General features: G+C 34.2%; 1 protein-coding gene across 1 annotated transcript in view; it reads left to right on the forward strand.

Moving 5' to 3' along the window:
- Positions 1-1,090: 1,090 nt before the first annotated feature.
- The window catches only part of LOC118197537 (puratrophin-1-like), a 329,078-nt gene continuing 308,267 nt past the window's right edge, over positions 1,091-21,901 (forward strand). Inside the window, exon 1 of the mRNA XM_085811921.1 lies at positions 1,091-1,243. Coding sequence (XP_085668047.1) covers positions 1,217-1,243 — 27 coding nt within the window. The 5' untranslated portion in view covers positions 1,091-1,216. The remainder of the gene's footprint in view (positions 1,244-21,901) is intronic.

Here is a 21,901-nt window from a genome sequence, read left to right on the forward strand (position 1 = left end):
CCAACATGTTTGGTATTCGGTTTTAAAGAAAGAAAACTTTATGACCTTTTATGAAATAAAATAAGGATAAGAAAAAAAATTTCTTCACTTACTGAAGAGTAAACGATTTTAGACAACATAAAAATGATTAAAAGAATTATTTGGATTTTGTTATAGTAATGTTTTGGTGTATTTTTGTCGTGCAATTTACGAATGCATGCTGCCTGGGTACTAGCAGACGATGGTAACTATTCAGAAGTACATTTATTACTTTTAAATCGCTTAATTATTTTACATGATTGCAATTAAAATTTAATTATAGCTTATATGCTATTTTGAATTGCATTATTGTGAGCTGTCTATTTACCACGCTATGTGGAAGATAAGAGCCTTATGTCTTTTAGAATGACAACACTTCCCACGCTGAACGGATGATATATGTCCAAGTAACTTAACATTACTGTACCACAGAAGCCTAAGAAGTTAGGAAGAGTGAGTAACAATGTTTTCTAACACTAAAACTCGGACATGTGTTCCTTTGTATCCAGAAAAATGAATAAATAAATTTAATTAAAAATCTAAATAAATACCTAAATAAAATTTAAAAAAACTAACTAAATAAAAGTAGAACATAGTAGCCGATCGCGAATAAAAGCCTCAGTAATTAATTTCTCATTTAGTTCCCCGTTAGCGTTCAATCTGCCTAATTTACATATTTTCCATGATGTAAATAAAGAAATTATCCTTATCCTTTCCCCCCCCCCACAATTCTAATTAACAAAGAAATCAAAATTCATGAATATTGTTCTCAGCGGAGAATTAAAACACCAAACATCAATCAAAAAATAAAATGAATCATACATGAGCAGCATTTTAAACCCTCCAGAAAGACAGGATGAGAAAAAAAAATCAATTTATGGCAACAAAATATACTTTTTCCGAGCAATCCGTTCTGTTCGTATGTTTCCTATCCACAGGAGAAAAAACGTCCGGATACTACCCCAATAGAAACAATGAACTCGCCTATCTCTATGAGCACCGACCAATAGGAGCGCCGCCGCTGAGAGATCGCGTGCGTCCGCTAACCGCATCAGTGGCCGCAAGAGGAGATGAATTCGCCAATTCGAATCTAACTTCATTTTCGCGCGTGGTTTCGTACGCTTTACATGTGTTATTAGCATATTCGTCATTCGGATACTGAAATTGAGCTGTCAGTGGAATTACTCCAATTTGTGTTATGAGACGTTCTTCTCTGGGTGAACCGGTAATGTTTTTGTTTATTTTTTATCGTGTTTTATTAATGTTTTGAATGCGAAGTTTTTATTCTGGTATACTATATTATGGTTTATTTACTGATCGATTATTGAAGGATAAATTTTAGAAGGTGGATGTTTCAAAATTAATCTTTTTAATTGTTAGGAAGAAAATGTGTGCATTCTTTTACAATAATCCAAAGTACTGATGGAATAATTTTTGTATGTGTTTTGGTAAACGGTTTATTTCTATCTCTGAAGAAATAAATTTTCTGTAGTTTGTTGCATAATGATTGTCCGCGAAATTTCGTTCATTTTTAAAATAAGATCTTCATGTGTTTTATCACGGTGAAATGTTCGTTCCGGACGTTGTTCCTTGCTCTGTATCTCAGAGATGTGACTTATTTTTTATTCTTTTTTAACTCTTTTAGCCTTAGATTTTACACTCTGTTTTTTTTTTTTTTTTTTTTTTATATATATATAATCACCTTTATGCCACGATACCAGGGAATTTTTTCCGGTGTAAGAGACGGCTGCAGGGGGCTTATGAGGATTTCTGTGTCTAAAGTGAACACAAGACAATTGCCTCAAAACTTTCCTCCATGAAAACATCTCTGATTTGACAGACAGATTTTGCATGCATTGTCTAAATTGTTCAATACTTCGATGCAAAATAACCCTCTGTTTGTCGCCTACCACTTGTTTTGTTTTTCTATGTTCAAAAGTAAGGGTTTTTTATTTTTAAAAAAATTTTTTTTTATTTAACTGCATATAGCTTTGCCCCCTAATCTCATCCCATAGCTTTTATTAGCGGATTTATCTATAACAAATCAAATATTATCTTACAGATACTTTGCGAGCTCCTTTGTCTTTTTTTCCCCGTTGAATATTGTTTATATTCATGCTTTATAATTTTATTACTTGGCTTTTATTTATGTATATTCTAATCTACATTCTAGAGAATTCTACCCCTTCTAGAAGTGGCACTTTTTACCCTTTCCTTCTACGCATCATTTAGAAAACACACTATTTTACAACTGTCACCTGTATATTTAGTAACAGACAGCTGTCAGTTAAGTATGCATAAAGCATTTAACATTGCATCGTAACATATACCAGACTGGTTGCATGTTTTGGCCGTTTTTCCCAACTGCAACATGAATATTAATCAGTTTCCCTTAGAAAACACGTCCCGAAGGTATTCCTCCTCTTAGGTAGTGTACTTTGTCACAGTCGCGATATATTAAAAGCATCATTTAAGTCAAAAAATTAAAACTTCTTTTTATTTATCTTATACGAAACTCACGTTTGAGATGAGGTAATCTGAATGGCATTTGTAAGCAAATAATTCGAATATGTATTAAAAAAAAAAAAAAAAGGCGGGATCATGGTATTGCGTTTGCAGCGAATAACATCGCAGAACACTGGTAATTCGGATCACGGCGAAAGGATTTGCAACGTATGTTTCTCCTATGTTTTCCGTAAAAAGTTCCTCACACAGACCAATTCTCTTATCCAGACATTCTCTCTTGTTTTCTAAACAAATCAATCAGTTAATTCATTCATGGTTGTTGGCTACGTATTTGGGATGTTCCCTAATTGTTTTCATCTTCCCATCTAGTCCAGGGCTTCTCATCCAGGAAGGGATTCCCTTTGGGGGGGGGATTTCATACCTTTAGAAGGCGAAGTTAGTCAGGCTTTTATTTACCTATCGAGTATTTATTTAGTTTGAGTTTAACCCTATAAAAAACTATTTTTATTTATGTTTTTGTATTTATCAGTATTTCCTATATTTTTTCTTGTTTAATTTATAAAACACATAATATACACAATTAATATCAATATAATCCTACAAGGGTTTACAGTATTTTATGGCAAATGTCTTTCTTACATTGAGCTATGCGAAAACAGTTTATAAATAATAAAATAAAATCTAGATTTTTATAAATGTATTTTTCGAGTTTGGGAAAGAAGGTAGTTGGGGGAGGGATGATCGTCTGTAATTAGCCATCGTCGTTTTATAGCAGCAATGGAAAGTGTGCATGGGGGGGGGGGACAGAAAAAGATTAGAAACCACTGATCTTGTATAAAATTAATTTCAAAGCTACTTTTTTTTAAGTGGGTAATTGTTACTGCTAGAAAACGAAAATATTCACATCCAAAAAAAAAAAAAATTATAAGGTGTTTACAGGAATTAAAAAAAGAATGGCCACTACTGCAGGAAAAGTGCTTGAAATGCTTGATGCAAATCTTAAAAGAGCCGATGCTACAATTTTGCCAGGGAACGAGCTATTAAAAATAGAGAAGATGTGCATAACTTATCTGGTTGTTAGAATGTAACCATGCACAATGTTAAGAATAATTTTTTTTTTCTGCTTGTTATGTAGAATTAATATTTAAAACTAGTTACAAAGTAAAAAATCATTTTACTCGAGTGAAACTTGAAATAATACTATAGCTCTTATACATCATGAACACAAAACTGAAATATTGAAATATAATAAATAAATAAATATTAAATTTATTTTTATGATTATTTTGATTCATTATGCAAGCATAAAAGTTTTGTTTCATTTGTTTTTGTACTCTTTAATTATAAGTAATAACTTAATGTTTCACAAATCAGAAACAGATTTACACTGTTTATCTGTTATGTTTTATTTACGGTATCTGAAGCATAAAATACTGTTCACTTGTTCAAAATCATATAAAATATTTTTGGATTTAAAATTCGTAAAAAAAAAAAAATTCTAATTAACATTATATTGCCAAATAAGAAGAGATTTCTTAAGAACTATTTTACTTTACAAGCCTACGCAAAAACAAGTTCTTTTTTAACAACTGATACACGAAACAGTGTTCGTTACGATATATCGCTATTATCCAATTAAAGATAAGTCGTTTAAATCCTGTGAAGCTTGCTTCCCTGTGGGGCTCTTCGTCTTATATATCTTGGAAAACTAGCTTTGAGACCGTACATGTCAAACATGTATACAGGTGTTGAAGGGGACATTCCCCCTTCCGCCCCCCTGCGGATTAGTCCATTAGGATTCTCCCCCACTCTTCGGATTGTGCCTTCACCTGTGTCTTTTGTGTTACGTTTACGTTCACTTTCTGTATTGATTTACTGTTTGCAGCTGAAGCAACCGCATGAGATTAAGATACTAGATTCCTTCTTATGCGAACGTTATTATTTGAACGTTATTTTATTTATATTTCAAATACCAGGAACGGAAGCTTTGTTACCAGATATTTCACAGTATAAATTACTGCTGATATATCCAGTCTGTTTGATTTTATTATAGCAAGCAACTAGGCTTACCGTAATATATATATATATATATTTGCTTAAATCGGCTAATTTTGGAAAATACAACAGAAAATGAAACCTACTAGAATAATTTTCGATGATTGAAAAGGCTAAATAAAAAATTTGGTAACAAAAAGCGACATTGAATTAAAAATAATTTTTAACTGAGCGTGCATTATTATTAGTATTTATCATTAGTGTGATCTCTCCGAAATGACTGAAATGTTGTATCCAATTTTCTTCAAAACTTTTATTTTTATTTCATAACTTCATTTAATTTTATAGTTAGCTGACCAAAAAGCTTTTGCAGTTACTACTTCGTCAAAAAGGGGATCCACATTTATTGTGTTATTTGCGACAGTTTCACTAATTTTTTCACCTGAATCTTCAATTTCGAACCATGTTAATTCTTTATTGTTCATCCAAGTACAAGATTCTACTCCACCAAAACTATTTTCACATAGTTCAATGTAAGAAAGACATTTGCCATAAAATACTGTAAACTCTTTTACGATTGTATTGATATTAATTGTGTATATTTGGCACTTTTAAAATTTTACCAAATAATCGGGACAAAAGAACCAATTGGCTGGGACCACATCAACAGTTCCTGCCAAAGCGGGACGTCTGGCAAGCCTAGCTGTAATACAATTTTCACAGCACACTGTATTCCTTCTTAACTAGTAGCCTTTACGTTAATTTGGAAAAGAAGAAAAAAAAAAAAAAAGAACAACATCGTAAATAAGTGTACCTTCATGAGTTTCCCTTAAATGCTTCGCCGTCTTCAAGTAACTAATCGTATCTCGAAAATTATTTCATTTTTATAAATGAAATTTTTCAGAATGAATTGCCATACCATTAGGTTTATTTTTGTACAGAAGTATATTGATAGATTTAATAAATAAGGCATTTTCATAATACTAAACAGTATTACAGAAAAAAAGTGTCAGAAAGCATACGATAGTAGTAAAACTTATTTTCTGAGCTGACATTTTGCGTAATAGGAAAAGAAATACTGATAAATGTTTAACTGAGTGTTATTACAGAGTTTAAAGTCGTCTGCTTCTTTGAATAGCTAGTTCCCTTTCTGACAGTCTCCTTTTCCTCACATGAATAATTCTGAATTCACATGAATAATAACCGAATTTGTATTGATTAAATTTACATTTCAGTTCTCAACTTGGCGACTTTTTTAGAATTTTGAGGTATTTTTATTTTAGAGGGGGAAAAAAAGAAATATAGAAAAATAACTGTTAAATTAATTCATTAATGAATAAATTCTTCGATTTCTTTAAATCTATGTTCGTTGTTTTCGTATCTCACGTGTTTTCATTAGTGGAGAATGAATCATATTTTCTGAAGAATTTTAAATTCACTAACTCTTATTTTGGTTGCTGACCGTTTTCTGATACTATTGGCGATTTTTTTTGGAGAGTGGGAATTTTTTTAGCCGAAAGGGGCAGTTTTCTCAGAAGGCTATTAATTTCGTTTTGGCATTTTGCGTTGGTTCGCTATAAAAGTCTGGATCACTTTTCAGATTGTTGCTACCAAATATTAGAGCCCTGCGTTATATTTAAAGAAATAAAATAATGAAGAATCTGAATGAATGTATGCATGTCTCTCGTACTATGATAAGACAACGGGGACATCTGGAAGCTCAAATTTGGAATTTGCTTTATTATTTATTTCATATTTTGTAAAACTTCAACAAATTTTTGATTAACTCCACCTCTCAACGATTTCAAAGCGAGCAATGTGTTTCACTGTACGGGGGGTGGGGGGAATTATCTCCAGCGCACGAGACTGTGTATCGAAAATTCTGTACGGGGGTGGAAAACATTTTTATTTCCAGCGGACGAGACTGTGTATCGGAATTTCTAAAGATATGCGCTTTTAAAATATTTTGCAATACTGCTGTTGAACTAAATTTTATTGTTTAGGTGTGAAGAACATGATATTTAATAAATAAAGGTAACATACTAAAACGTAAAAAAAGAAAAAAGAAAAAAAAAAAAAAAAAAGTCCCTTTTGGCGTAATATAAAATCTGATTTTTTTTTTTTTAAATCAAATTTATCAATTATTCTGCCGAATTCATTTTGGCATCAGTCATCTTTCGATTTTGCCGTCAATCAAATTAATCCACATCTTATTTTTCATATTTGGGAAGTACCCTTTCTAAAGAATGGTGCCTATTCTAAGGCAGTATTTTTGAACTCGAAATTTTGTTGTTTACAGTATTACTTAAAAATGGGGAGGTGGGGAATCAGAGAAACTGAATTTTGAATATGTTGGCTTTTATAAAATCTTTGTATGAATATTTGATTAGAAATACCTGAATCGTTTGAAAAGCAGGCATTCTAGTCCCCCCATCATATTTTATCAATCGGAGATGACAAAATAAAGATCCTTAAGTTATGGTAATATCTAGTTTGGCCCAGAGTTGGTTAAATTTTTCTAGTTTGACAGATTTTGTTATAATATTTCACTAAAATTCAAGAATTCTTGAATTCTTTCCAGCATTTGCGTGATTTACCATTTGTAATCAACTGGAATGTTTCACTTGGACATTGTATGTTAAAAGATGACTTCATAATTAAATATTGTATTACTTCTAGCGGCAAAGTTTGCGCCAAAATATTTTGATCTCCCTTATTTTGCTCTTAAATTATTAACTTGACCATTTTGTTAACTGGTCCCCTTTCATTTGACAGCATCCACGATAACTAAAACTAACACATTTCTCTATGCGTTACAAGAATACACTATGATTCATCTTAGGAAAGAGGGAATTTTCCACTAAGATGGGGCTCCAGTTCTTTTGCAATGATGTCCAAACATTGGTGGAAGACTACTTCACTGTGCAGGTGACTGGAAGAGGATTAGAAGTTATTGCATTGCCTCCTACATCACCTGAAAGTAGCTTAATGACTCGTGAGACATTTTCTTGTGTATATGTGTGTATAAGGGGGAAAGCTATTAAAGCCCAGGTGTACGCTACACAGGTGTGCTAGCTATAAAAGATTATGCAAAAGAAATTGTGCTGCAGTCAGAAACGTGACCGCACAAATGGTTATCAACGCATTGCCTGAAATAGTTCTGCCAAATGGACGTTCGTTTTGTCGCCAAGTGTCAAAATGAATGTCGTCGTATTTGTTCTGAGGAAAGAAGTTCAAATATTTTGTACTAGAAGAATATATGTCGGTATAGTAAATCGTGCTCACATTGCAAGATAAATGTTTTTTATTAAATATATATAAGCAAAACACCATGCGTTTTTAATACATAGAGAAGGAGGAAGTGGTAGAGTCAGTTATCAAATTGTCGTAGAGAAAATCGTTTGGGGCATGTTGTTCTATAACGAAAAAGGTTTAAATTCTTTTATAACTTTTTTTAAAACCTGCGTTTTCCTTGGTATTTACTAGAAATATTTTTACTTCCAAGATAAAGAGCAAACAATTTCTAAATCTTTAGTTAATTTAAATCTTTTACTTTTAACAAAAGTAGTAACAAAATCAAAGTTCAGATAGTTATATAGTAATTCCACCGATTTTGGTAACGATAATAGTTTTTACCTAGATCTGGTAATAGAAAAATGGAAAATACAGGCAAATAAAGTGCAGCCTATTCTTTACAGAATTGCATACATTTCATAGGAAAAACATGTATGAATGAGTATGATTCGAAAATTCAGGAACAAGAATTCGAATAATAACTTCCCGCTTATCAAACTCTTTATTTCCGCCCCCTTTTTTCTCATCCTCCTCTGAAATTTGATTATTGGGTTTTTTTCGTAACTTTTCCATGTCCACTAAAGCGGTAATGTCGCTGAACACTGGTAGTTCGGTCCGAGGTTTGAATCCCGCGAACGGGCTGGCTGCATGGGCGTTTTCGTGGTTTTCCCCATGTGTAACGTGTATACGAGCCAGTTTCCCTTAGAAGGTCCTCCACAAAGGCATCCGTTCCCTTAGGCAAATAGCCCTAGTGTGCTTTGCCGTAATTAAATAAACCAAAACTAATCCATGTCTACTAGGGGCCGAGTGGTATAGAATTTGGAACACTTATAGTTCGCCCCTATTTAAATCCAGGTGAAGGGGATTTATCTAGTTTTTCTGTATGTTTAACATAAATACCAGCCAGTTTCCCTTCAAAAGCACTCCACGAAAGTACTTCTTCCCTTAAGCAGATAGCTTTTGCGTTCTCTATCATAATCTAAATAATTCAGTCGTAATCTCTTCAAAGACCTAGCTAGTTTTGCTAGGGTTTATAGTAATGTTTTGTATGCTAATCCCGTCCGAAAATCTTGAACTCCAACGTGAAATTATGCTTCATTTGAGAAACATAACAAGCCCAGATATGAAAGCATTTACGCACAAACAGTGGCATTTATTGTCGGAGAGGCCAACAAGTTTCATGGCCGGTATTTTGGGCACATTAAAATTGTTAACGTTAAGAGCGTGTAGGTAAGAATTTCTACAACCAATTACAAAAGTCCAATGACGCATGATTCGCTAAAAAATCGGCCCACAAAACCCTTTACAACGCAAGAATATTCGAATGATCAGCTATTTGATGAGTCTATTCTAACATATATTACTTTTGTTCATGTAGTTGTTTCATATTTTAAGAAAAAAAATTATGAAAATTGTTACATTTACAGGGGATGTCATATATTTAAATTTTGCCATTTTTATTATTGTCTGCTAATATATTTGCTTGGTTTCAAAAACCAGAAATTCAGTCTCGTAACTGTCGCCAAATCCAGTTCGTAAACATATCAAGCCGACAAGCATCGTACCCTTTCCTATTCAGATGAAAACTTCTTTCTTTTTTGTTTATTGCGAGTTGGAGCTGAGCTGATTTGCGCTGCTATGGAAATTAGCTCGTCTCTATTCCATTTCTCAGCAGAAAGCATTTGCGGCTCGCTTTACTTTGTCCAACCCCTGATGGTTTTATGATCCTGCATTTGGCATTGCTGTGCGTTTATGATGCGACCACACAACACGAATGGCGCGAGATTCGCCAATATTGCGCCTTGTTGATGGAACTTCTGATAGAAGGGAATTAATTGAGGCCATACTTATGAATCGCCGATGTTAACGAGCTTTTCTTTCGTTCGCTTTTATTTTTGATGTATTAATTGCTTCTGCTTCATCGATATCTATAAACAGTGACCGTCTTAAATGAAGTGCCCAAGAACACTAGATTTAGTAAGTAAGTAATACTTGTTGCTCATTAAAAGTTCATACTGATGGCTTAAAAATGTCTTTGGCTCATTTTCGTTACCAACACAGTGAAATCTCCGCAAGATAAGACGTTCAGAATTCCGAAAGATTTTGATCTTTTGTGAAGGTGCCTTATAAAATATAATTGTCGGTGGTATTCTATTACTGATTTACCCCATACGGTTACTTATTTACGCTTTTAGAAGTAGTGGTTACTTTCAGAAGTGTTTTGCATGAAAAGATGATTCTTAAAGTTTTAGCTATATCTCTACAAGGATGTGATTAAACTCCCATATTGGTATTGTAAATAAATATTCATTTTTAATTACGCAAGGTGAGTCATCAAGTTCTTCACAAACTTAAGGAGCATGTGGACGGTTCGAAAACAGCAGCCTTCTATTAAGGAGCTGGATCAACCAGCGGCCAAGCGGTAACGTCGCTAAACACTGGTAGTTTCGTTCGAGGTTCGAATCCCACGAATGGGTTGACTGCATGGGCGTTTTCGTAGGTTTCCCCATGGTATCGTGTATATGAGGCGGTTTTCCTTAGAAAGTCCTCAACGAAGGCATCCCTTCCCTTAGATAGCCTTAGTATGCTTTGCCGTTATCTCAATGAACCAAACCAATCTATTAAGAAGCTAGCATTCTCCCAATCATTTCTAAGACAATACAAGTGTTTGAATGTAGGGAACACCTTGCTGAAGTACTCTTACTATAAAAAGACATGTATATCTATTTGAATGTTAAAATTATATGAAATCAACCTTAAAATGATGATCGTTATAGAAAAACTGTAAGCATTTCGAAGGAAATAAGTCTTCATATTATGTAAAGTTTTGAGTCGCTTCGGCTTGAAAAGATACTCCAGTAGCAGAGCGGGCAAAATCGTTGAACCTGATGGTTTACATGACTTGACTACATACACATTATAATTGTTTTTCCTGTGTGTGACATGAATACGAGCCAGTTCCCTTTGAAAGCTCATCGCGAAAACCTCTTAAGCAGACCCCATAATAGAAAACTAAAATTTTCCAAATTATTAGCTATTTGATCTATGCTTTAAGTAATCAACTAGCTAGCCTTTCGGGAGGTTTGGTTACTTATATAGCAAAGCACACGAGGGCTCTCTGCTTAAAGGGAGTGGTGTCTTCGGGGAGGACTTTCTAAAGGAAACTGACTCGTATTCACGTTACACATGGGAAAAACACGAAAGTCAACTGAGTTGGACTTAGTTCGAACTATCAGTATTCACTTTGTCTAGAAGCACTCGGCCGCTGAGGGGCAATCTTTCTAAAGAAAGATAGTAGTCAAGTGCTTTAGTATAATTATGTATTTATATTTAATGCTCATAATAATATAAAGGCATAATTAACAAATAGAAAATATAAATTATTTTTCTAAAACTCGTTGAGCACGGAATGTAGGTTCTTGTTACCGTCTTTCCCTTCTTTGCAATGCATAATGATATATTATATACTCAAATCCGATTTTTAAAAACTCGTTTTTGCAATTATCGTGGTTTTGATTTTTATATGCCAATGCTATATTGACGAATCATTAGCTAAAGACTATATTCAGAAAAAACGAAGCACGATTAGTATAAATCGATGCAATCAAATTTTTTTGTTGGGATCTTTTCTGAAAAATTTCATGTTTGTCAACGAATAATATGAAAATGTTGCATAATTATAAGACTTAAAACTGCTCTTGCTCTCCAAGCGTTAAGGTTTGGCCCTGAAACCCTATAGTTGCCCAAAATAAATGACATTTTCTTGACTGTTAATTCTAGAATGACACTCTCTCTTTATGCATCGAATCCTTTTCTCAGTGTATTTATAATGACAGTTAACCTATTTAGTTTCATGCTGAAGAATCACGTTGAGCTCGTTCTGGTAGACGTATTTCGTTAAAACTTGGTATACACGCTATGTGGGCCATTGGGAAAAAGAAAGTTGCAGCAAATAAGTAATAGTTCACATTTCAACCATCAGGTGAGAAGAGGGGTTTACGAAGAATAAAAAACACAAATTAGAAATACATAATTTTATTTAATCATAGCATTTGTTCGATTTGCATTCCATTTGCGTCAATCGCACGTTCAGAGCATACTGTAGCGTGTTCAAGAAAAGGGCGAAGAGTTCGTCAGTCAGGTTGCAGAAATATGACGTGTTATTCTTGCTTTCTTTCTATTCAGGCATTCCGTTTGCTTTCTCCATAGACACGATCTTTCAGAAATCCCCACAACCAGAACATACATGGATTCAAGTCTGGAGAACAAGAAAGGAAGGCAGTCGGAAAATTTTTCGAAATTGCTGGTTGATCTCCAAACTGAGCACAAAATAATGCCTTCACTGGTCCGGCAATGTGTGATGGTGCATCATCTTGCATGAAGACGGTAGTCTCTAAACATTCTCGTTCTTGTAAGGCAGGAATGACTTGTTGCGTAAGAAGTTCGCAGTAACAGGCACGCATGATAGAACACCTTTGAGGGCCTTCGGGAGTGTTCTCCTTAAAGAAAAAGGGACCAAGAATCAGCAGTGAAACCATATCATACAGTTATGTAATTAGAATGCAGAGACCGTTCATGCACATTAGGACGAGTAATAGCATGTATGAGACGGTTTGAGTATGTGCTCCGTGTGGATTAAAGTGAGAGTCGTATGACCACAGAATGTTTCAAGGCCATGCATTGTCAACCGTTATTCTCAGCTAGTAAGAAGAAGCGGTAAAATCGCAGAGCACCGGTACTTCGGTCTGGGTTCGAATCACCAGAATACCAGAATGGGTTCTGATAGGTTTAACCAGGGATAAATAGATAATAATAATCTCTTTTAAGTCATGGGTTTAACTAGGGTACCTTTAATTATAACTACCCTGTATATACAACCGAAATTGGATACATCAGGAGTTGACAAAACTTTTCGTGTTTAACGAATTTTAAAACCATCCTTCGATGTGGAATTTTAGGCTCATAACCCTTGGAGAACGAGAAACCAGGTTTGTTTGCCTATTGATAATGCTTTTAAATACAAAACAGATCCGGGTAAATAGTTAAAGGTTTGTTAAATACACGTGTATCTTCCAACGAAAGTATGTTTTTTTAAATTTATCCAAATATTTTAAGTATTTCAATTACTTCAAATTTACTTTCTTACTATGCATTCATTAAAGTTCTTATCCACTGCATTTCTTCTGGATAAAATTTTAATTAAAAGTTCATAAGATGCACTTGAATGGGTAGTTAACTACCAGCAAAAGAGAAATAACTTTCGGATTTCATTAGGGTAGACAGAAATTATACCTTGTACCTCCCTACTTCCCTTTAAAATGCTATAATTAATTTCTATTAGAAAGAGATGTACGCTATAATCACAGCGGGCTATTTTCATTTCGATCTTATCACGTAAACGGTAATGTTACGTCACTTGTCAATACAACAAAAGGAGCATTTAGAAACTGTTATACTTCAAGAGGCAGTATTATTTAGTATTAGGTCACGTTGCTTAACATTCGTGTCAATTAATAAGCTGTCAAACGTTTCTGCCAATGAGCCACTGCATTATCCTGACAAAGCTTTCGTGTTTCGTTTCTATTAATGTTAAACATTAGACCTGGCGAAACACTGCGCAGTATATGGTTTATCGCACATAATGTGATGTCAAAAGTTAAGATCGTTACCGTTTCTATTTAGCGTTCTTAAAACGTGTTGTCTTAATAATATAGGTTGAATATAATGCGGATGTACTACCGGGGGGGGGGAGAGATTCTACTCTATTTTTCATGCCCCTTTGGGTAAATTGGTCGTTCTGAGATCTGTTGTCATTCCACGCTACTTAAAATATACAGCTTTCAAATTATAGTAGTACATTGCATTTAATAAGAACCCTTATTTCTTATAACAATATCGTTATTATTTATATTTAATTGCCTAATTAATGAAAAAAATGCTGCACATGATGCATGTTATGCACTTCTGTTTCAGAATTTAGTAGTTACAATAAATCAGTTCACTTTATTGTTTTAAATACTTTTATAAGTTCTTTAAACAAATAAATAAAAATACAGTAGATGATATCGTATGATTCCTACATCCCCCAGAGGCCAACCAGCAGCCGAACGGTAAAATCGCTGAATACTGGTAACTCCGACCTGGATTCGATTCCAGGCAAACGGGCTGGCTGCATGGGCATTTTCGTGGTTTTCCTCGTGTAGACGGGTCAGTTTCCCTTAGAAAGTACTCCACGAAGTCATCCCTTCCCTTAGGCAGGTAGCTGTGGAGTGCTTTGCCTATAACCAACTAAAACCAAACTTTCTTCCCCCCTTGAGTTAAATGTAAATATATTTAAAGTGAATAGCTATGTAAATGGTATATTGATAATCACTTTGATATTATGAGCATCTTATAAATTATTGATAAAATGTGATATTATTTAAAAATTTGATATTATGTCAGCATTTTATAAGGTTTTGTTTGTTAACGCTTGGGTCAGACGCTCAGTCATCAAATAGGGCCCAGACTCTTCGTAGACATTAAGCGAATTATCGCTAAGGCTAGCTAAGCCTATCGCTAAGGCTCGAATTATCGCTAAGGCTAAAATAACAACTGAAGCTTGAGAAGGGTGTGAAAGACCTTTTATTTAAAACCGAAAAGAACAGTAGGCAAACCTGGTGCTTACAAATCAGCCAACCACTTACAATGAGTAATTTAAAGTAACAGTCAATTTCAAAATTTAAAACTTAGTAGCCGAGGGATACATATATCAATTTAACGCGAAGTTAGTTCTGAAATCTAACTGGCGTGGAGATTCAATATCGGCAATTGTAATGCTGAAAAATTACAAATCTTATTTGAGCTAGCAACGTAGTAACGTAGTCTCAAGAGGCAGAACGCGCTCTGTTTTACAATCTAAAAAAGCTCATCTTTAATCCATGCGAGTTCATTTGCAATTTGGCTTGGAAACCGAAAGTAGAAGTGACAGTAAAGGTCTAAATCGTAAAATAACTGGTTAATTAACATACAGAAACAACAATTTACTTAACCATTGCACTGTATTTATTTCACTGCGCTACTTTTATTTGACAGTGTTATTAGAATTTACATTTTAAACGCCATAATTATCAAGCAGCTTCGAGTCTTTTAAATAAAAACATTATTATTCTTTGCATGTGTACTCTTTTTCCGGATTTGTAGAATCAGCTGAGATTCGGATTTGTACAGCAAATATTTCATGTAGATGAATATCACGTAAATAAAAAAAATGAAATATGATGAGCAGTTTTTAAATAATAGGAAATACTTTTAAAAATCTATTTTCTACGTACTCTTAGCAGGATCGTATACAGTGACGAAAAAAATTCAACATTTTTGAGTAACTTTATTGTATTTATATCTGTATAAGCAGTAGTACATATGCCGTGAATTAGTTACATTAATTAATATAATATGTGTAAGTTAAACTAATATTATTTACATTTTGAGACAGTAACACAGTTGCCCAGCAGTCAATGAAATAACATTTTTTCAAACTTTCTTCGTATAACACATGGCACATGTTTATTTAGCCTGATTATATCAGTTGCTGATTTAAATATGAATCTGTTGCGGCTTTGTAACCACAGCTAATTCTTAAAATATCATATAAATATGCAAGATAAGAAGTATGTAAATCATAATTCTAACTTTAATTAACAATAATCCTTTCGCTCTTCATTTCGTATTTCTTGATTTCCCTTTCCTGAAATACTTGCATTAGTTACATATAATAGATCTTCTGAACTGCTTGCTTTCAGAATTAATCCTTTTCACATGCTGTTGTTGTCTTGTCCATGAATTTCATGGAAGAGTGGTTGTATGAGCCTCAAGGAGGTTGGACTTTTACTTCCACCCCAGTTTTGAAGGACAGTCCTCCGGAACTGGTCTGAAGGTCTACCCCCAAACCAAACGAGAGGACTTTCGGCTCGCCATATATTTAGGGTACCCCCTTGCCGCAAAGAAACTATACATTTACAAACATCCATGCCTTCTGCAGAATTCGTACTCGGGCCCCTCGGTACGGCAGTAGGCTCCCCTAATCATTATACCGTCTGGGTGGCTTCTTTTCGCATAGCATTTGCATGATTCTTACATAACATTCTTACAACCGTATGATTCTCACATTGCTACCTTTTTAGATTTGGAAAAGATATTGGAAGCTAGAACGGACATTAGCGAGTTGGCAGTAGCGAAGCGAAAGGAAGAACGCAGTGTAGCCAAGATGGAAGTTTAATGCAAAAGGATTTAGTTTTAGTTCAGATTTTTGCCAATGGCTAACTTTAAGTATGGGTCGCCAAAGTTGAAATCGTTATTGGCTGAAGAGTTAAGTTAGGGTTATGTAAGAATGACATGACAGCAATTAATTTTGGTAGATTTTTATTACAATCCGTTATTAATTTTAGGATGGAAAGAGGAAATAACCAAGTTAAATTTGAAAGCTGTGGTGCAAATTAAAGTTTGTAACAAGTACGCTTTCACCCCCTTTTTTTCTGTGATTCAGTGGCAACAGTGAAACCATGCTTTAAGATTTTAATTCATGGAGCCAGTTTGGGATCTGGATATTGCATTGCGATGGAATGTTGCATGACTACGGCTAAATAACATTCTTGTTTTATATATCTGTTAGAAGTCTGTATTTTGATTTGCATATTTATCTTACATATCTATCAATAAAATTTCTAAACTTGATTGATATTTTGCATTTAGAAATGCAAGCAATGCACGTCAAATCGTTAATTATACGTTTTTAGTAAATATAAGTATTTTAACAAGTATTAAAAAAAACACCAGGGTTATCAAGGGAAAAAAAATCTGACGAGAAGGGCGCATCTTTAAACAGTCGCTATGTGATCACAGATTCGTTCTGAAAGAAATTAAGAAAATCCAAGATTATCTGTAGCAAAATTTTCTACAAAACCGGAGCATAAGATAATGGCATAGCTAACACCGGAAACAAGGAATCTGAGACCTTCGAAGGAATACGCTGTATACACGCATAGTTGGCAATACATGTATCGGTCTTCATTTCTTCAAGGAATGCAGTGTACAACTTGTTGCTTTGTCTTGATGAAGTTTCATTCTTTGAAAGTCATTTAGATAAAGATATGAAATTTCTTCTGTATATAGAGGACGTAAATCTTTTTCTTGATAGCGCGCGATTCTTGAGTTAATTTTAACATTCATTTTTTTCCCATTTTCTAATTTTTAATTTCCAATCGCAAGAGAATCCCGCGACAATCATAAACTTCTTACTGAAACTTTCTTTGCATTCACTTCCGCCTAGGTATTTTCTGTCTTCCGTTTTCGCTAATAAATAGACCTCTTTTTGTTGCAGCCATTTAGGTAAACTCATTTTCCGTTTATCTCATGCTAAGTAGTTTTCATACAGGGTTCTACAAATTGTTCTGCGTTGAGCGACATGCCGCTGCAAATGCTGGTGAACATCGTGTTTTTTAACTTTTTTTTATGTTGTATTTTATTTATTGTTGCTACGGTTATATTAAAAGTTCTCTGTCTGCATGGGCGGATTTTCTCATGTTACCAACGATTGAACTTAAAAAACATTAGAAACACTACGCACCTTTTTCGGGTATTCAACTGGAGTCTTTTTTCCATTGACGAGTAATGATTAACGGTTTTTCCCTTTCCGATTAATAATGTTGCTTATTTTGCATTTAGAAATTTTAATACCACGCATTTTATAGCGTGTTTGAATTATGGATTAGGAATATTGCTTTTCGAAAGACGAAAAAGCATATCCTTCGATATATTTTGAAAGAAGAATAATTGTAGTAGCATATAATGTCATTTCAAATAATAAGCCAAAAATTTTCGTTCCTAAACCTTTGCTGGTACTTTCCCGTGTTGCCAGCGCAGGCGGTTAAAGTCGCCAATAATGGTACAACTGATGCCAAAAGGAATATCCTCGCTGATAACCTTTTACGTCTCATTTCAAAACAAATCGCAGCCATTTCTTATCAAATTGATTGGTTCTTTCAATACTGGCATACAATTACATAGAATTTTTACCAGATAGTTCAATTTTATGCCTTAAGGACATTCGCGGTAATTAAGTCGATTAGGATACAATCACACCGCTCACCCGAAGGCGAAAATGTAGAAAAGGCAAAGTCAAAGGTTAAATTCATCAATTCTAATGAGAATGCACTAGCGAAGTAAAGCACTGCCGTTTTACATAATTTCTGAGTAAGCTATTCGTACGAATTGAAATAATTCTTGCATTTAAACTTGTATTCCAAATTAAGATTTAACTTGAAATTAATGTAGATAATTACTGAGAGAATTAGATTTTTGTAGCGTAGTTTACGTGAGATGAGATCTCTTAGCAGTCAAGTGATATGAATCGGCGAATCAGAATGTTGAACCATAAAAGCATAGTAAATTCTTAAATTAATGTCTTTTTACAAATTGTCTTTATTTATTGGTTTTTTTACAAAATTTTAAATGATATTAAAATGTTTATGCCTTCAAAATATAAAATTCTTAGAACTGACATTTGTTAATATTTTTTATGTGTGTACTGTATTTTGTCGCCAATAAAGTCTGCTTGGCGAAATTTGCGCCGACGAAACGAAAAAGTACCATTTGCTTGTTTTTGTATTCTTTATCGAAATCGTTCTAAAAATGTGTAAACACCTTTTTTTGTATGTACAAAAAGGAAGTCGAGTATTTTTTCAGCGAATATGTAATAATAAATAAATGAATTTAAATAACAACTTAAAACTGTATGAGAAAAAAGTTACGTCGAGTATATAAAGCTGCGAATAAAAATTTGTCACCTTTTTTCATATCGTTAAATATATCTTCGAATGTATAGAAAATTACGAATAGTTTATCAACAGCAAGAGCATGTGGCAGTTTTGCGAGTTAAGAAGAGAGAATTGTTTAAAAATAAACAATTTCCTTAAGTATTTTTAAAAAGTCAGCAAAATCCTCAGAATTATTTTCAGTATTATTATGGGTTTTATAACTGATTTTGTTACTATTTTGAGAACTATTACTATTTTTGCTAATTTCTCTTTTAGAATTAAGTTTTTTTTTCATTGCTTTCAGATTTATGTGTTTAAGAAATGTGTTCAACGTAATTTAGAAGCCAAAGTTTCGAGGATAAATTTATGGCTTTTCTGATAATTCTCTGGGCTTTTGTAGGTCAGCGGCGTTGGTCGCAACCTTATTTTCCGAAATATTTGTCTTGATATTACAAGATATTTCAAGCATGAAAGAAAATTCTAGGTGTGTCTTTGAGGGCAATTACATTTAACTTCCTTTAACCACTTAACATCTCACTGAATACTTATATATGCACCAACACATTTGACGCGCCTTTGTTTGAGTTTGTGCTCATCGGAAGAATGGTAAAAGTCGTTTTCTCTCTAAGTGTAGGGACATCTATAAGTAGCTCAAAAACCTCAACAGGTTAGTTCGTCTGCAATAATTATTAGTAAGACAATAACATCAAGCATTTTTATTTTTATTATATTAATAATAAAAGCATAGTGGTGGACATTGTTGTTGGATAAATAACCTATGATCCTAAAGAATGTTTAATTTCTAAGTGGAAGTTGGTATATTTAGTTGTATTAAAGATACATTCGATCCGTCCGTATATTTACTGATACATTCGTGTATTTACTGATCTATTCGTGTATTTACTGATGAATGAAGTAAGGATTAAACGTTTCTGGGGGAAAAAAAAATTAGTTTATCATCGTATTGAAAAAGTGAAATGTGAACCGTGGTTTTCAGAATTTTGAGTTACTCATGGTGGGAGTACAGGCATTACAAAACACTCGAAATGGGCGAAATATATGGGCAAGTCTTCCATAACAATAATGTGTTTCTTCTGCTTCATTTCTCAGTAAATTTAGTAAACTCATGATTCAAAAATTTTCACGAGACCAAATAAAATTTTCCCATGGCAATATACTATATCGCCAGTAATGATACAACTGATGTCAAACAGAATATCCTCTCTGGTAACCTTTTACGGCTAATTTTCAAAACAAGTCGTAGCCATTTCTTATCGAATTGATTGTTTCTTTCAATACTGGCATACAATTACATAGAATTTTTACCAGATAGTTCAATTTTATACCCTCAGACTATCCGCGGTTATTCAGTTAGGACGCAATCACACCGCTCACCCGAAGGCGAAAATATAGAAAAGGAAAAGTCAAAGGTTAAATTCATCAATTCTAATGAGAATGCACTAGTGAAGTAAAGCACTGCGGTTTTACATAATTTCTGACTAAGCTGTTCGTACGAATTGAAATAATTCTTGCATTTAAACTTATATTCCAAATTAAGATTTAACTTGAAATTAACGTAGATAATTACTGAGAGAATTAGATTTTTGTAGCGTAGCTTACGCGAGATGGGGTGACGTGATACGAACCAGCGAATCAGGATGTTGAACCATGAAAGCATAGTAAATTCTTAAATTAAGGTCTTTTTTACAAATTTATTGTCTTTATTTATTGGCTTTTTACAAAATTTTAAACGATATTAAAATGCTTATGCCTTCAAAATAAAAAATTCTTAGAACTAACATTTGTCAACACTTTTTATGTGTATACTGTGTGTTTTCGCCAGTAAAGCCTACTTGGCGAGATTTGCGCCGGCGAAACGGAAAAGTACCAAAAATTGTGTGTATGTGAAAATTAAAATTGATTTTTGAACTAAACAAATAATTAAAAAAAGGCCATCTTGCATGAGAATAACTCAGCCCAAAATGAATGAACAAATAAGTAAATAAAAAAATTAACAAAAAAAGAAGAAATAAAAATCTCATCTTTCTGGAAGAATCTTGAGCACCCGATTAGATTAAGGTTGCCAGTAGTTAGATTACGTTGTTTGAATAAGGCAAAGCATACGAGGCTATGTGGAATAGCGGAGAGATGCTTTTGAGGAGGACTTTCTAAAGAAAGTTGGCTCGTATTCACGTTGCACGAAAGACCATGAAAACCAATCATCCAACTGGTTCGCCTGGTTCGAATTCCCAGCATTCAATGGGCTTAGACACTGCAGAGTAGCCTAAGGTTGCTGAACGTCCGCAAGAATCAATGGCAGGTGATATTCTTGAAGATTTTGTTTTATATACCAGTTAATGTAAAAGTAAAGATTAAACGTTACTTACATATTAACGCCACAACCTTGACGAATTTTTACAAAAGAAAAAGAATGATAATTCACAGTTGAAAAAAAAATTAGTTTTACAGACATATATATTTTACGACTTAATTAGGTATTTACGAAAAAAAATCGATCAATAAACCGACTCGCAAGCTGGTTTTTGTTTCTCTTTTATTTTGAGGTAAACGCCGTGGTCATCGCTTTAAGAATGCATGAAAAGCCAATCGTCCCTTTAGCGATTTTGCGGCTAATTCTGTATCCCTGCAAAAAAGTTATCGCAGTTACTTCCACTATCCCTAGGCAAATCCCACAAGCGCACATTTAAAAATTGAGTTTCAAGACAAATATATGGCGATTTGCATGTAAATAAACGTTGCAACTTGGAATACAGCGAACAGAACGCATACGAAAATGGCTACGTTGCTTGTTAAAAACTGAACAGGTGTTATGCGCATGGGTTACCAGAATTTGGCGACTTCTACCAAGGTGGTTGCGGTAATACGTTAAGTACCTGATGAAACTTATTGGTGCTAGATGTGGTGTGGTGTATTTAATTATGGCAAAGCACACTAGGGCTATCTGCCTAAGGGGAGGGATGCCTTCGTGGAGGAGGCCCACCAGGGGCCGAGCGGTAAAGTCGCTGAACACTGGTAGTTCGGTCCGAGGTTCGAATCCCGCGAACGGGCTGGCTGCATGGGTGTTTTCGTGGTTTTCCCCATGTGTAACGTGTATACGAGGCAGTTTCCCTTAGAAAGTCCTCCACGAAGGCATCCCTCCCCTTAGGCAGACAGCCCTAGTGAGCTTTGCCATAATCAAATACACCACACCACAACACCACACCGCCTTCGTGGAGGACTTTCTAAGGGAAACTGCCTCGTATACACGTTACACATGGGGAAAACCACGAAAACACCCATGTAGCCAGCCCGTTCGCGGGACTCGAACCTCGAAC

This window comes from Stegodyphus dumicola, chromosome 2 (assembly GCF_044657685.1).
Source record: "Stegodyphus dumicola isolate Sdum_Otavi_A_Nest chromosome 2, ASM4465768v1".
NCBI lineage: Eukaryota > Metazoa > Arthropoda > Arachnida > Araneae > Eresidae > Stegodyphus > Stegodyphus dumicola.